This window comes from Cervus elaphus, chromosome 12 (assembly GCF_910594005.1).
Source record: "Cervus elaphus chromosome 12, mCerEla1.1, whole genome shotgun sequence".
NCBI lineage: Eukaryota > Metazoa > Chordata > Mammalia > Artiodactyla > Cervidae > Cervus > Cervus elaphus.
In genome coordinates this window covers 63,305,719-63,319,609 of record NC_057826.1, presented here as the reverse complement: position 1 = coordinate 63,319,609, position 13,891 = coordinate 63,305,719, and the positions used below count along the sequence as shown (strand labels likewise).

Sequence of the window (13,891 nt, the reverse complement as noted above, 5' to 3'; positions counted from 1 at the left end):
CTCCGTGTGTCTGGAGTCTGCCGTGACCCCAGCCCTCTTTGAGTGTGTCTCCTGCCCTCGGCTCCTGGCCCACCCACCCAGCCCTTTGCCCTCACCTCCAAGGCACAGGTGGCCGCGGGCCTGTCCCCGTCCTCTTGGCATGAGTCTGGCGGGTAGTGGGAGACCCAGACGGGCATCTGCTTCTGGAGCATCATGTGGCTCTGTAGCTGGCTGGTGAGATGGGGAATTTATACTCTGACTCAGAGCTCCGCCCTCCAAAGGATTCTCGGCAGTGGCTGGATTGCTCTGGGAGGGGCTCAAGTTGGTAGACAGGTTGAGTCCTGGACCCAGGCCTCTTCGTGTCAAGGGACCCTCAGGGCTTCAGATCCTGAAAATGCAGGGACCGGTAGGGTCAGCAGTCTGCTGCCCCCAGGAGAACAATCAGGCTGTCCAGTGGGCCAGGGAGTGGCAGGAAGAGGCTGATGGACCCTGCAGACCCCAGGATTAGCCCAGCTGTGATTGGGGGATGCTCTGTCTCTGCAGCTTGTGAGGGTCCTGGCTCAGAGTTGCCGTCTGGAGGATGTGTCCTCCCTCCTAACTCTACTTAGTCCCATGGCTCAGTACCTCAGAAGCTGTGGGCAGGGACCTCAGGAGAGGCAGGGACCGTGACCAGGACTCCAAAGTTAGAGGATGAGGAAAAGAAAGTAACTGCTCTAATCCTTGGTGACGAGCAGTTAAGGGCAAGTGCTCCCTGCCCTCCCTCACGGGAGGCCAACGGAGGGAGGGCGAGCCCAGCCCCTGTCTGGGCTCAGGGCAGCTTCAAGGATGCTCCCACCCCACCCGGCTGATCCTTATCTCTGTCCTGGTGGTTGGCTTACTTGGGGGACCTGTGAGGTGGCTTCGCTTGCTCGGCTGCCCAGCTGGGTGCACTGGGAGTTTCCTGCCTGAGCTATCGCCTGGGGCCCCACAACCGGCTTTTCTGGCTCATGGATTAAAGTGATTGTATGAAACTCAGGGTGAATCTGAATGCAGGGCTGACTAGACTCCAATGCAGAGAGGGAACCTGGTTGGTGGTATCTGTGGAGCCTTCTCCTGTGCAGGAGGTGGACGTCCCCTCCCTGCTCCTCTCTGCCTGCCAGGCCCTCCAGAGGGGGATGGGGCCTTAGCTTGGACCCCTCCCAGCTTGCATCCTTGTCTGTTTTTGCCATCCCCCTCTGCCGAGGACACAAACTCACCATTCACACCCTTTGGTGAACTCTTGCTTTTTAGTCGTTAGGTCATGTCCAACTCTTTTGTGACCCTATGGACTATTCCCTATCAGGTTCCTCTGCCCATGGAATTCTCCCGGCAAGAATACTTGAGTGGGTTGCCATGCCCTTCTCCAGGGATATCTTCCCAACCCAGGGATCGAACATGCGGCTCCTGCATTGGCAGGTGGATTTTTACCACCGAGCCACCAGACAAGTCCTTGGTAGATTCTACTATATTGGATTTAGTTCACAACATTTATTGAGCACCTACTGCATACACACTACTAAGAGAGGAAATCCCAGGCTTGAAGCTGCTGACAGTCCAGCCAGGGAGCCCAATGCTTTCAACCCCTCAGAAGTTCAGACCTCTGAATCTGTTATGCTAAAAGGGGGTATCCTAGAAGGAGCAGTATAAACCCTTTCCATTTGTAAACATCTGTGGTTTAGAGAGCACAGAAGCTGGAAAATGAGTGTCAGCTGGGAAGGGAAAGACTGGGTGTGAGATGGCTTCATGGAGGAGGTGGCACCTGTTGAGTCCTGGAGGATGGACAGGATTGCAATAGCTAATGATAGGTGAGAAAGGCATGCTGGGAGAAGGAACAGCATGAGGAGGAGGAAGGAGGCCAGAAAGCAGGGTATGCTCAGGAATGTACGTGGTCTGGTATCAGAGTAGTGAGCTGTGTGGGAGGAGGTATAGGGGGTGAGTGGCATATGAAGGGTGGTGGGGGTTGGGCAGAGAGAAGGGAGGCTCTGTGGAGGAACAATCTGGAAAGATATATTAGGGCCCCATAGCTGTGACCTTTAAAATCTGTCCTTTAAGTTTGAACTTATTCTCTAGGTAATGGGGAGCCATAATGGTTTTTGAGCAAGAGAGTGACATGATCAGAGCTGAACTTTGGGAAAGCAATGCTGATTGATGTTGTGGACTATCCAGCCCACAGCCCTGCAGTGTCCTGAACTTGATAAGGTGAGGGTTGTGGTGAAGGAAGGGCGACTTTTCCTCTTGAGGAGTCCATGTGCTGCCCATTCCCTCCACCAACCCCTTCACCATCAAACAGGCCCAGGGCAAGCCCCAGACTCCTAAGCATTCCTCAATGTCCAGAACTTGAAGGAGCCTAGCCACCACTCCCCTTGCCCTCCCCCAACTCCATCCAGCCTAGGCAGTATATGCAAAATCTGGCTCTCTAATCCTTGTATTTCTTCATTTGTCCATTAACTCCTCAAGAGCAGGGCCTCACTTAGGTTGAATGAAATAAAACTGAATAGGAGGCTAACAGGAGGGAGGGTGGAAGTTTCTTCCTCTGCACACTCTACACAGTCTCTGACCCAGGTGGGAGCTGTTACAACAGCAAAGAGAGCAGACGCACCTGTCAGCATGTACTGTCCGGCTCTGTGCTGACGGGGTGTGGTCAGGAAGAAAACAGTGAAGAATCTACTAAGAGGACAAGAGAGGGCTGAGCTAAGCAGTAAATCGACCGTGTGGACTCAGTCGAGCAGGAGGGGGCAGAGGCCTGGGTGGGAATGGTGGGAGCGGGCTGGAAAGGCAAGCAGTGCCAGGCACAAGGCAACGTCCGCACTATGGGTGAAGGGTGCCTAACTGCCTTCTCCAATCCAGGGTGTCTCTGAATGAGCATAAAGTTTAAGCTATGACAGTTTTCTTGGTACACTGCTGATGCTCCAGATCAATGCCCCTGCCCCCAGAGTTCCTTCCTGTGGAAAGTCTGACGCCATCTCCGCACAAAGTGGAGGGGACCCAGTTTCTTTCTGCCCACTGCCCTTTCCTCCCTGATGAGCAGAGAGCCTGAGATCTCCCCAGAGACCCCCAGCCTGCTCCTCTGAACCCCTACCTCTGTCTATATCTGGGGTTCTTGTTAATTGACTCTTATTGATTGGGGTGACCAGGATCTGTCTTCACCGGCAGCCTCTTAGCTTCAGGTAACCCAGCATTGAAAAGTACATTCCTCCCCAGTGGCCCAGCTAACATCTCTCCCAGGAGAACTGGTAAGGATGAATTCTTCACTTTCCCTCTTTCAAGATACCTGGGAGCCTGTCCCTTCCTTCCCACCCCATCTGCAGCATTTGATTCTCAGCCTTCTGCCTCTCACGAGTTCCTCCCCCACACACCTGGCTGACCAGTGACCTTTATAACTACCCCCCTCCACCCGCCATTCTACTGCTTAACTCATCTAATGCTCTTGCATTCTTGTCAAAAATTCTGGATTCCAGTACTTTCCATAAGCCAAGTAGAGCCTAGAAACAACCCTAGGTATGTATGAAATTTCATCATATGATGAAGTATTTTAAATCAGTGAGGAAAGGATGGACTATTCATTATTGGAAAAGTTAGCTGACCATTTGAAATAAAATGAAGTTAATTATAAAGTTAAACTTTATAACCACAGAAAAATGAATTCCAGACAGATTAAATATCCACACATTAAAACAACACTGTAGAAGATTTAAAATAAAATATTAATATTAGAGAATGAAGAAGATGAAGAGGATTTTTCTGAACAAGGTATGAAAACTAGAAACCAGTAGGGAAATGTGGTCGAATTTAAAAAAAGAGAAATGTAAAACTGGGGAAAAGCAAAAGAAGCCACAAGCACAGTTCTACCTCCAAAATGAATCCCAAATTTCTTCCTCTTAAGAAATATCTGTGGGTAACAAACTCACTTCTTAAAAAATAATAGTCAAGAGAAGAGTCTCAGCCTGCTTGATACTAAAATAAACTACGAAGTCACACTAACACAAGCAGTAGGTTGTTGGTATAAGAATAGAACCAATGGAACAAAATAGAGGAGTCAGAGATAGACCCTGATGTTTAAGGGAACTTAACGTAGGAAAAAATTGGCACCACAAGTCAGTAGAAAAAGAACAGATTAAGAGATGACATGGTCATGAATGGCTCTGTGTGTAATATAAAATAAAACAGCATCCCCACCCATCCCCATATAAAAAGATGGGCTGTAAATGGGTATGTTCTTATAACATAAGAAATGGAAAACTATGAAGTTAACAGAAGACAACATAGGAGAATCTATCCATGGTCCTGGGGATGAAGGTTTCTTAAACATCACTTTGAATCCACGAACCACAAGGGAAATCATTTCTAAATTGGATTACATAAGAAGTAAGGGTTTCTCTCAACTAAGAACACAGAGAAATAGTTAATAGATAGCTGACAGAATAACAGAAGATGTTTTCAATGCAGTTGCAAATCACGAAAGGATTCGTGTCTAGTATATACAAAGAATTCTTATATACTTCAAAAGAAAAAGACGGCCATGCCAACACAAAAAGGGAGTCAGTAACTTTCCTGACGGTCCAGGGGCTAAGACTCCATGCTCCCAGTGCAGGGGGCTAGGTTGAATCCCTGGTCAGGGAACTGGATCTCACATGCCCAACTAGGCCCCAGCACAGCCAACTAAATAAATAAATATATTTTTAAAAAGTGAATCAGGTTTGAACCTGCAATTTATAGGAGGGGAAAACCCAGAAAACAAACAAGCATTTAAAGAGATGTTCAAAATCATTGGTAACCAGAGAAATTAAAACAACAATGAAATTTCACTGTAGCAATTATTCAACACTGACAATGCTGAATAAAGATTGCCTTTCTTTGGAGAGAGAGGATGGGAAAGGATTTGTGGGCTCAGGGAAGTAACAGTCAAAAATACAACCTTGGGGGACTTCCCTGGTGGTCCAGGGGCTAAGACCTTGTGCTCCCAACGCAGGGGTCCTGGTTTGATCCCTGGTGGAGGAACTATATCCCAACTGAGACTTGGTACAGCCAAGTAAATAAATATTTTTAAAAAAAGACAAACTCGGGGCTCACAGGCACCAAGGGTGATAGCAGGCCATGTCCTCGGCCCTCTGCACTCGGGGAAAATTTTTTTCCCTCCAGCCTTTCCCCAGAGTCACTATCACTGCTCTGGCCTGAGTAATTATCTCCCTCATCTCAACTACAGCTTCAGTCTAACTGGTCTGCCCGCTTGCACTTTTGCCTTACTATAAGCCGTTCTCTACAGAATCTCCCCCAAACATTTGACAGCCCTGATTAGAACCCTCCCACAGCTTCTGGTGGCTTTTACTTCTTGCCATGGTTCCTCACCTTCTACTCCTTCTTCTGAACAGTTTAGCTTGTGAAGTGGAATTGCTGCTTTCTTTCACCCTACATAGGGAGCCACTTGTGACCATGTCATCTGTTACTGTGTTCTTTTTCTATTAATGTGTGGTTCCAATTTTATTACATATATTGTTGTTGTTGTTTAGTCGCTAACTCATGTCTGTCTCTCTGCAACCCCATAGACTGTGGCAGGCCAGGCTCTCCTTTCCTTTACTATCTCCTGGAGTTTGCTCAGATTCATGTCCATTGAGTCAGTGATGTTATTCAACCATCTCATCCTCTGTCGTCCCGTTTTGCCTTCAATCTTTCCCAGCATCAGGGTCTTTTCCAATGAGTCAGCTTTTTGCATCAGGTGGCCAAAGTGTTGGAGCTTTAGCTTCAGCATCAGTCCTTCCAATGAATATTCAAGGTTGATTTCCTTCAGGATGGATTGGTTCGATCTTGCAGTCCAAGGGACTCTCAAGAGTCTTCTCCAGCACCACAATTTGAAAGCATCAGTTCTTTAGTGCTCAGCCTTCTTTGGGCTTTCCTGGTGGCTCAGAGGGTAAAGAATCTGCCAGCAATGTAGGAGACCTAGGTTGGATCCCTGTGTCAGGAAGATACCCTGGAGAAGGGAATGGCTACCCACTCCAGTGTTCTTGCCTGGAGAATTCCATGGACAGAGGAACCTGGAGGGCTACAGTCCATGGGGTGGCAAAGAGTCAGGCAGGCTTCTTTATGGTTCAACTCTTACATCAGCATGTGACTACTGGAAAAGCCATAGCTTTGACTATTCAGACCTTTGTCAGCAAACTGAGGTCTCTGCTTTTTAATATGCTGTCTAGATTTGTCATAACTTTCCTTCCAAGGAGCAATTCTCTTTTAATTTCACAGCTGTTGTCAATGTCCACAGTGGTTTTGGAGCCCAAGAAAATAAAATCTGTCACTGCTTCCACTTTTCCCCCTTCTATTTGCCATGAAGTGCTGAGACCAGATACCATGATCTTAGTTTTTATCATATGTTAAGCTTCCTTAAATATCAGGGTCTGTCTCATGGCCCTCTATGCCCTGAACATGCTAAATTCTTTCCCACCTCAGCGACTTTGCGCTTGCCATTGCCTTGCCTGAAATCCTTGACTTCCGCTCTGTGCATAGCTGGCTCTTTCTCCTCTGTCATGGCTCTGCTCAAATGTCATTTTCTCCAGGAGCTCTGCCCTATCCACCCTTCATAACTCGTGTGCCTTTCACTTATCTACTTGCTTCTGTGTTGCTCTGGCTATTAATTAAGTTAAATTAAATCAAATTCAATAAAGCATATCTTGATTATCTTGTTCATCTATTCTTTTTGCCTCATTCCACCAGACCATTAACCCTTTTCAGGGCAGGAACATTGCTTATCTTTTTCATCAACTGGAAACACCTAAAGCCCATCAGTTTCTTACTGGTGGCTAGTTATGGCATGTTAACCACTGGACCATCACACAGATGTCAACAGGAACAAAGTGGTTACCATCTATTGAATGCTTACAAAGTGACAGGGACTACTTTTCATATCTTGTATTACCTGTGATGTAGACACTATTATTATCTCATTTTAAAGAAGAATTGAGACATGGAGAGGATAAGCCACTTGTTCAAAGTCACCATGGTAAGAGACAGGTGTTAGTTGCTCAGTTGTGTCTGAGTCTTTGGACTCCATAGACTGTAGCCCAGCAGGTTCCCCTGTCCGTGGAATTCTCCAGGCAAGAATATTAGAGTGGGTAGCCATTCCCTTATCCAGGGGATCTTCCTGACAGAGGGATTGAACCCTGGTCTCCCATAATGCAGGCAGATTCTTTACTGCCTGAGCCACCAGTGATGGGGCTGTGATGCAAATCAGTCTGTCCCAGAACTTCTGGCTTTAACCATCATACACTCAGCCTTTCACAAGATGCTACTGGCCTTGAAAATTGAGATTCTCCGTTATGTTTGTAAAAGGCCTCTTAATGTTCCTGTGTTCATTGAGAAAGCTCAGTTTCCTAAAACAAACATGTAACAAGTAACACAGACAAAGAAGACAAATTTATGGTTACCAAACAGGGAAAGGGGGTGGAGAAGGGATAAATTGAGAGTTTGGGATACAAACTACTGTATATAAAACAGATAAACAGCAAGGTCCTATTGTATAGCACAGGGTACTATATTCAATATACTATAAGAGACCATGATGGAAAAGAATATGAAAAAAATATATATATATGTATGTATAACTGAATCACTGGGCTGTTTAGCAGAAGCTAACACAACATACAATGAGTAAATAAATTCTGGGCAACATAAAGTAAAGCAAATATTATATCCTTCAAGTAACGGGAGGTAAAAAAAAAAAAATCAGCCATTGAAGTTAATACATTAAGATGTCTCAGAACTTCTGGCCAACAAATCAGACATGACTATTTCATGATAACAAGATATAAAATAAGGATAAATATGACAAGAAAAGATCTTGATTTCAACATGGGTAGTAATTATGCTCCTAGTGTTGTCAACAGATCCTGCCCTTCTTTATTCTCATAAGAAGATGTTAAGGTCCAACTTAGTGTTTTGAATTCTCAAAGCACCTATATCCATAGCTCAACATTTGTCAATCTTGTGACATTCCTGCTACTAAAACTTGTGTCTCTGGTTTCAACTGGATGATAGGTTTTATCTTCCTGCTCCTGACTCTCTCTCACACATAGTAAGACTGTCTAGAGCCTTCTGTACACTGAACTTGCTCTTTGTCAACTGTCACCACTGTGAGGATGACAGTGTCATTGTCTCAAACTTGACTGAACATAGTTCAGTTAGTTCATGGTCTAGACCCTGAAGTTTCATAGTCTTGGATTTGAACCACTGGTTCTGTCACTTGTGAGCTGCATAAACTTGAATAAATTTATCCCTCTACGCCTGGGTTTCTCCATCTGTAAAATGGTAAGCATAATAATTCCTACCTCTAGGGTGGCTGTGACGACTAGATGAGCTAAATCTTAGCACATGGCTTGCCCTTACTTAGCGATGGATTCAATACAAGTGCTGTGATCCACCGGACAACAACCTCAGACACTAAGATGTCATCTGCCCAAGGAGCTCACAGCCTATGCTAGATGAGACAGGAAGGTCACACAAATGGTCTCAGGATGATTGGGTCACATAAGAGGAAAAATATGCTGCTCGGGGATCAGAGCCACTCGGGACTGGGAAAGTCAGCGGAAGCTGCACGGAACAGGAAAAACTTGTACTTGTCTTTGAAGGAAAGAGAAGGATCCAGGAAAAGGCATTTTTTGGTCAGGTGAAACAGCATGAAGAAAGGTAGGACGACTCAGAAAGGAAATTAAATAAGGTCCCAGATGCCAAGTAGAAGAATCATGATGATTCTTTTGTTGGCAGTGGTGACTCATGAGCAGAGAATGTTTAAGAAAGAGAGCAAAGCCCACTCCTACAGGCAGAACAGGTGGCCACCAGCACTGTGTTTGGGTGAGCTGGAAGGCAGGCGTGCCTCCCTCATCAGCCCAGGGTGGCTGTTTGGGGCAAGCCGTGGCCTGCAGAAGGCCCCTGGTAAATAAATGCCTCTCCCTCTTCACCAGCGAGGAGTGGCCATGGGTCTCATCCTATCCAAATGCCCTGCAGGCTCCCAGTGCCCCCAGTTCCAGGCAGACTCTGTCTCAGCTTCTCAAGCTGTCACTCTGGGCCTGAGGGGACAGTGCCCAGGAAAGGCAAACCTGCAGGTCTGAGGAGGAGGAAGAGAAATCCAGAGCAGGGCCTGTGAGTGTCAGAGAAAGGTGATGGGAGGTGAGATTACAGGCTCCATTCATTCTTCACTGTCTCTGGTCACTTGGCCTGGCCAGAGCAGAGTCTTGTCCACCAGCATTTAGGTCAGGCTAGGTCTACACAGGCAGACACTTCCTTCCTGTCGAGTCAATTTACAGAGATGGAAGGGCTTTCTTCTGGCCATGAGGCCAGATGTCGGCAGAGGCCAAGTAGGGCAGGAGTCACCTGGCTATGGCTCCCACACCGTGCCAGGTGTCAGGGCAGGTGACGTTGCTAAACAGAGGAGTCAGCTGCTGTGACATCGGTGGAGAAAATTTGCTGGGCAGGCAGGAGGTGGCCCTAATTCTGGAGAAACCAATTTCAAACACAGACTTCCTGTAAGTCAGGAACTCACTGTTGAGCCTCTCCTGGGAATCAGAGATTTACCAAAGAGTTTTTTAAAAGGGATGAAAGTGAATATTTTAACCTGTGTGGTTTTGTTTTTTGTTTTTGTCTTTGTGATCCCTGTGGTCCTTTCTTCCCTCAAACTGGCCTCTAGCTTCTGCTGCCCTGAGGTAGGAGACTGTCTTCAAAATACAAAGAGAATCAGAAGTTAAATCTTGGTTTCTGAATTTCTCTAGGACTCAGCTTTCCTATAGGTAAGACACGAGGAGAAATACATAGGCGGTCGTTTATGTTATTGTGTGCCCCCACCTCCATCATCTGACAGCTGGTGTAATGGTGAGAGAGTCTCTGGAGCTGAGCTGAGAGCACGTCTGACCTCTGGGAGAAGCAGCCTTACAGATGTGTCCTTTCCACCCAGAGAATAGATGGAAGAGGCTGGAGAAGGTTCACAGAAACTCTGCGAGGCTGCCTGAGGGGCCCTGAAAGTTATGAGTTGTGGGCCCCAACCATGAGAACTGCTTGGCTGGTGTTGCTGGATCCTAAGCACCCAGCTCAGTAAACACCATGTGAGGGGGGCCTTTGTGGATGACCTAGTAGAAAAGGTTATATTTTTGGTAAACTCATTATTTGGTGAATTGACTTTTTTTTTTACTTCAGAAATAAACTTAATTGAGGTATAGTTTAGCACAATAAAGTGTATTCATTTGATAGATTTTGACAAACACATACAAATGTATAATAACCACCACTACATTCAAATCATAGATCACTTTCATTGCTCCCCGAAGTTGCCTCACAGTCCTTTGTGGTCAATGCCTACCCTTCCCTCTGGGCCTCCGGGAACCACTGATCGGCTCTTTGCAGCTATTGACTAGATGTGTCACTTCTGGAGCTTAATATAAGTGGAATCATAGTGTTGTCTTTTGTTTGGCCAAACTTTGAGATTTGTCCATGCCATTGTATGAGTTCTTTCTTTTTCATTGCTATAGTATTCCAGTGTAAAAATTACAATTTGTTACTCAATTATCAGTTGAAGGACAAAAGTGTTTCCCATTTTCAGCAATTATGAATAAAGCTGCTCTAAATACATGCAGAGGTGTTTGTGTATATATGAGTCATCATTTCTCTTGAGAAAATAACTTTGACTGGAATGACTAGGTCTGATTGATTTTTACCTAGTGACCTGGAGGTAGTGTGATGTCATATCTAGGCTCATTCGACAATCCAAGCCTCCTGTCCTGGCACTTCTCCACTCTCCCTCCTTTCTCTCATTTTCTTCTCTTCCTCTCCCCTCACCTTCTTCTGCTCTTCTTTCTTCGGCTGGCTTCCTTTTTTGTTCCCCATCCAACTAAGCTTGAGGGAGCCCACTGGCAGATGGGAGCAGGGAGTCAAGCTCCTGGCTCCTCCCACAGAGGGGCAGTTGTAATAAGCAGCCCTTACTTTTCATGGTCCAAAGCCAGCTGACCAAACATGCCCACCACCCTGCATGTCTCCTGATGTCAGCTCCTCATTCAGGGAACGTGGTGTGGGGCAGCGGGGGGAACTCCCAGATTCCACAGGGAGAGGGTAATGGGGGTCTTATAGCATTTTCAGCTTAGGGCTGACCTGACAGGGCCAGGTTTTCCTGGTGCTGTTGTTTTAAGAACTGTATCTGATGGCTCTTGTCTACCCCATTCTCTGGTGCTGTGTCTTTAGACTGAATTTGGTTCCAGCCAGGTTCTAGCAGAGGAACAGAATTCCCCACTGATTCCATCTGGTTCAAGGCCCTGAGCCAAGGTTCTGCAGTCATTTCCTGAGAGCTCTTCCCCACTATCTCTCAGGACAGGGGAGATAAGGATTGGGCAATTGGCAGGAGAGGCCCTCACATCTAGTCATGGGTTTGACAGAGACCAGCAGAGCCAAGGAATGCCTTGGCTCCCTTGGTTTCAAGGTCAGGGTCCATTCGTGTTTGGGAAGGCACCATGGTGTGGTGGGCAGAGCATTGCCCTGGAAGCCAGAAATCGTGGGCTCCGGTTACAGCTCTGCCGTGTGATACAAAACAAATGGCTCCCTCTCTCTGGGCCCCACTTTCCTCTTCTGTAAAATGGGAGGTTGGACTAAGTCAGTCCAGAATCCCAGGAGTGGGGCCTGGCATCCATATACTTCCATCATCTCAGGTGAGTCTGGGATACAACAATGGTAAGACCACAGAACCAGGCAGCCTCAGGGCCCTTTCCTGTTTCTGACTTTTGCTGCCCACTGAGGCCACGCCTTGCTCGGGCATCAGCTCAGTATGAGAATAAATAGGAGATTCACAGGTCCTTCTGAATATAATATGATGGACACCAAACTGTCGAAGCAGCGTGCTGAGTGCTAGAAAACCAAGTTAACGGTCAGGAAGAGCAAAAATGACTAAAACAGGCTGATATTTGGTGAGGGGGATGGGAGACCCTGTGAGGAGGGCATTGGGGGTGAGGGGTGAAAACAGACCTTGTAGCCTGTCCTCAGCAGGATCCAGGGCTGCCAACTCCTCTCCCCCACCCCCACACCACATGTGGGAGAGAGTGTGTGTGTGTGTACTTGGGAGCGGGATGCACATGTGCTCTTTCTTGTCAGGGGAAGAAGGACCATGATCCCTCACTGGAGAAGGAAGTTGCTTTGTACCAAACTGGTTTAGCATCCTCAGCCCCTGGGGCTCCTACAGTAGAACCCTAAAGACTCATTTCCAACTGTCCCCACAAGCTTCAGCCCTGCTTGTCCTGCCAGACATTTTTTTAATATTTTTTAGTGATATTTGGTTGATCTTAAGGTAGTGATGAGGATTGGAGTTAGAGAAAGTGCGCCCAGCAAGTGGAGAGTGATGAGCTGGCTGTCTGACACAGTGTGACCTCCGGGAGGCTCACTCCTGCCTGATTGCCTGCCCGCCTCCTACTGGCTCTGTCTGGTTGGCAGCAGGTGGGCTCCAGGGCCTGGGAAAGCCGAGCAGCAGCGGGAAGGAGGCAGTGGGGCAGAGGGCATCCACGGTGGCAGGGTGGGTGGGGCCACCCTTGGGCTGACTCTGCAGTCCTACTGCGGTAATCCAGGCAGCCTGAGTGAGGCTTAGGATGCAGGTGAGCCAAGCATAGCTGGCAGACAGGGGGCAGGAGCAGAGAGCAGCAGGAGCCGCAAGTAATTCAGGAAAACTGGATTCTCCAGCTCCTTCCGGACAGGACCCGGTAGGGGGTGGGGTGGGGAACTGGGCTCAGGCCCTGCGTCACATGTGTAGGAGTATTGCAGCTATCTCCTGCGAAGTAGGAGCGACACCGCCCTCCTCCCACTGTGCGTGTGTTGTAGGGGTGTGGTGGGGTGAGAATGTGGAACCTGTCCGCTTTCTGGTGATGCAGAACTCATCACCACACCAGCGGGGAGGACTCCGGATTCCAACAGTGCAGAGCTGGCCCCTGTTGCCCCTGGTCTGGAGCCCTGAGCTCTTGTTTGCTGCAAACAATAGCTGAAACTGAAGGCTCATTTGAGAGTGATCAACCAGCATGGTTGGCCCAAGACTGTAGGTTTCCTGGGGTAAGGCACTTTCAGTGCTGAAAGCAAAGTCCTGGACAAACTAGCAAGACTGGCTACCCTATTTCTAACTTCCCTTGGAAGTATTTTCTGAAGCAGAGTCATACCTGGTATGCCAGACATAGAGTTTATAATTACTTATATTTATAATTATTCCTAGGCTTTATAATTATTTGAGGCAAAATAATTTGATTATTTTCTGACTTTATTATGGAGTATATGGACAAGATCTATATGGGACAATTCCAAGTTTTCAGGCTAATTCTGAGGTTAAGGCATGATTGAGTCTGTCTGTGGGACTCCGATACCGTGGACATAATGACCTCCAGTGTCCCTTTCCACTTATTTCCACCAATAAGAGAAAATCCTGTTCCTTTGGGATTTTATGGAACTGCCAATTGTGGGGAATATACCTACCCTTTCAAATGTGGGCCCCTGGCCAATGTGGCCATTTGGCATTCCCATCCCTTAGACTTGGTGATTTGTTAAGGAACTATTAGACCTCCTCCTCATTCTTCTTTTTCTTTTCAGGATTATATGGGGGAGAAGAAAGTATGAGAGAAAGAGTGAGAGAGTGAGAGAGTGAGGGGAGTGGGAGAGGGAGAGGGAACTTCTTTTATCTGGATTATGAACTCTAAGGAAGATGTAACCTTTGAGGTACTTTTGGTCATCTTTGCCACCATACGGAAGGACTCAGCCTTAGAAATGAAGCTGACATGGAAAAAAGCAAAGCTGAGATGGGGAGATAAAATTCTGAGGACAGAGTCTAGACCACTAGATTCAGCTGTGCCTGAAGCCTACTTGCTGCAAAGCCCATGAGCCATGACTTTCTAGTTACAGGAGACAA

The 13,891-nt window shown here is 47.1% G+C and overlaps 1 protein-coding gene across 2 annotated transcripts in view; it reads right to left on the bottom strand.

The window, feature by feature from the left end:
- The window catches only part of PLA2G4E (phospholipase A2 group IVE), a 78,069-nt gene that overhangs the window by 41,527 nt on the left and 22,651 nt on the right, over positions 1-13,891 (bottom strand). Inside the window, exon 1 of one of the 2 annotated variants that reach the window (XM_043920964.1) lies at positions 96-198. The exons of the other annotated variant lie outside the window; for it this stretch is intronic. Coding sequence (XP_043776899.1) covers positions 96-194 — 99 coding nt within the window. The 5' untranslated portion in view covers positions 195-198. Of the gene's footprint in view, positions 1-95; positions 199-13,891 lie in introns of those variants that run through there. 2 annotated transcript variants of the gene reach the window in all.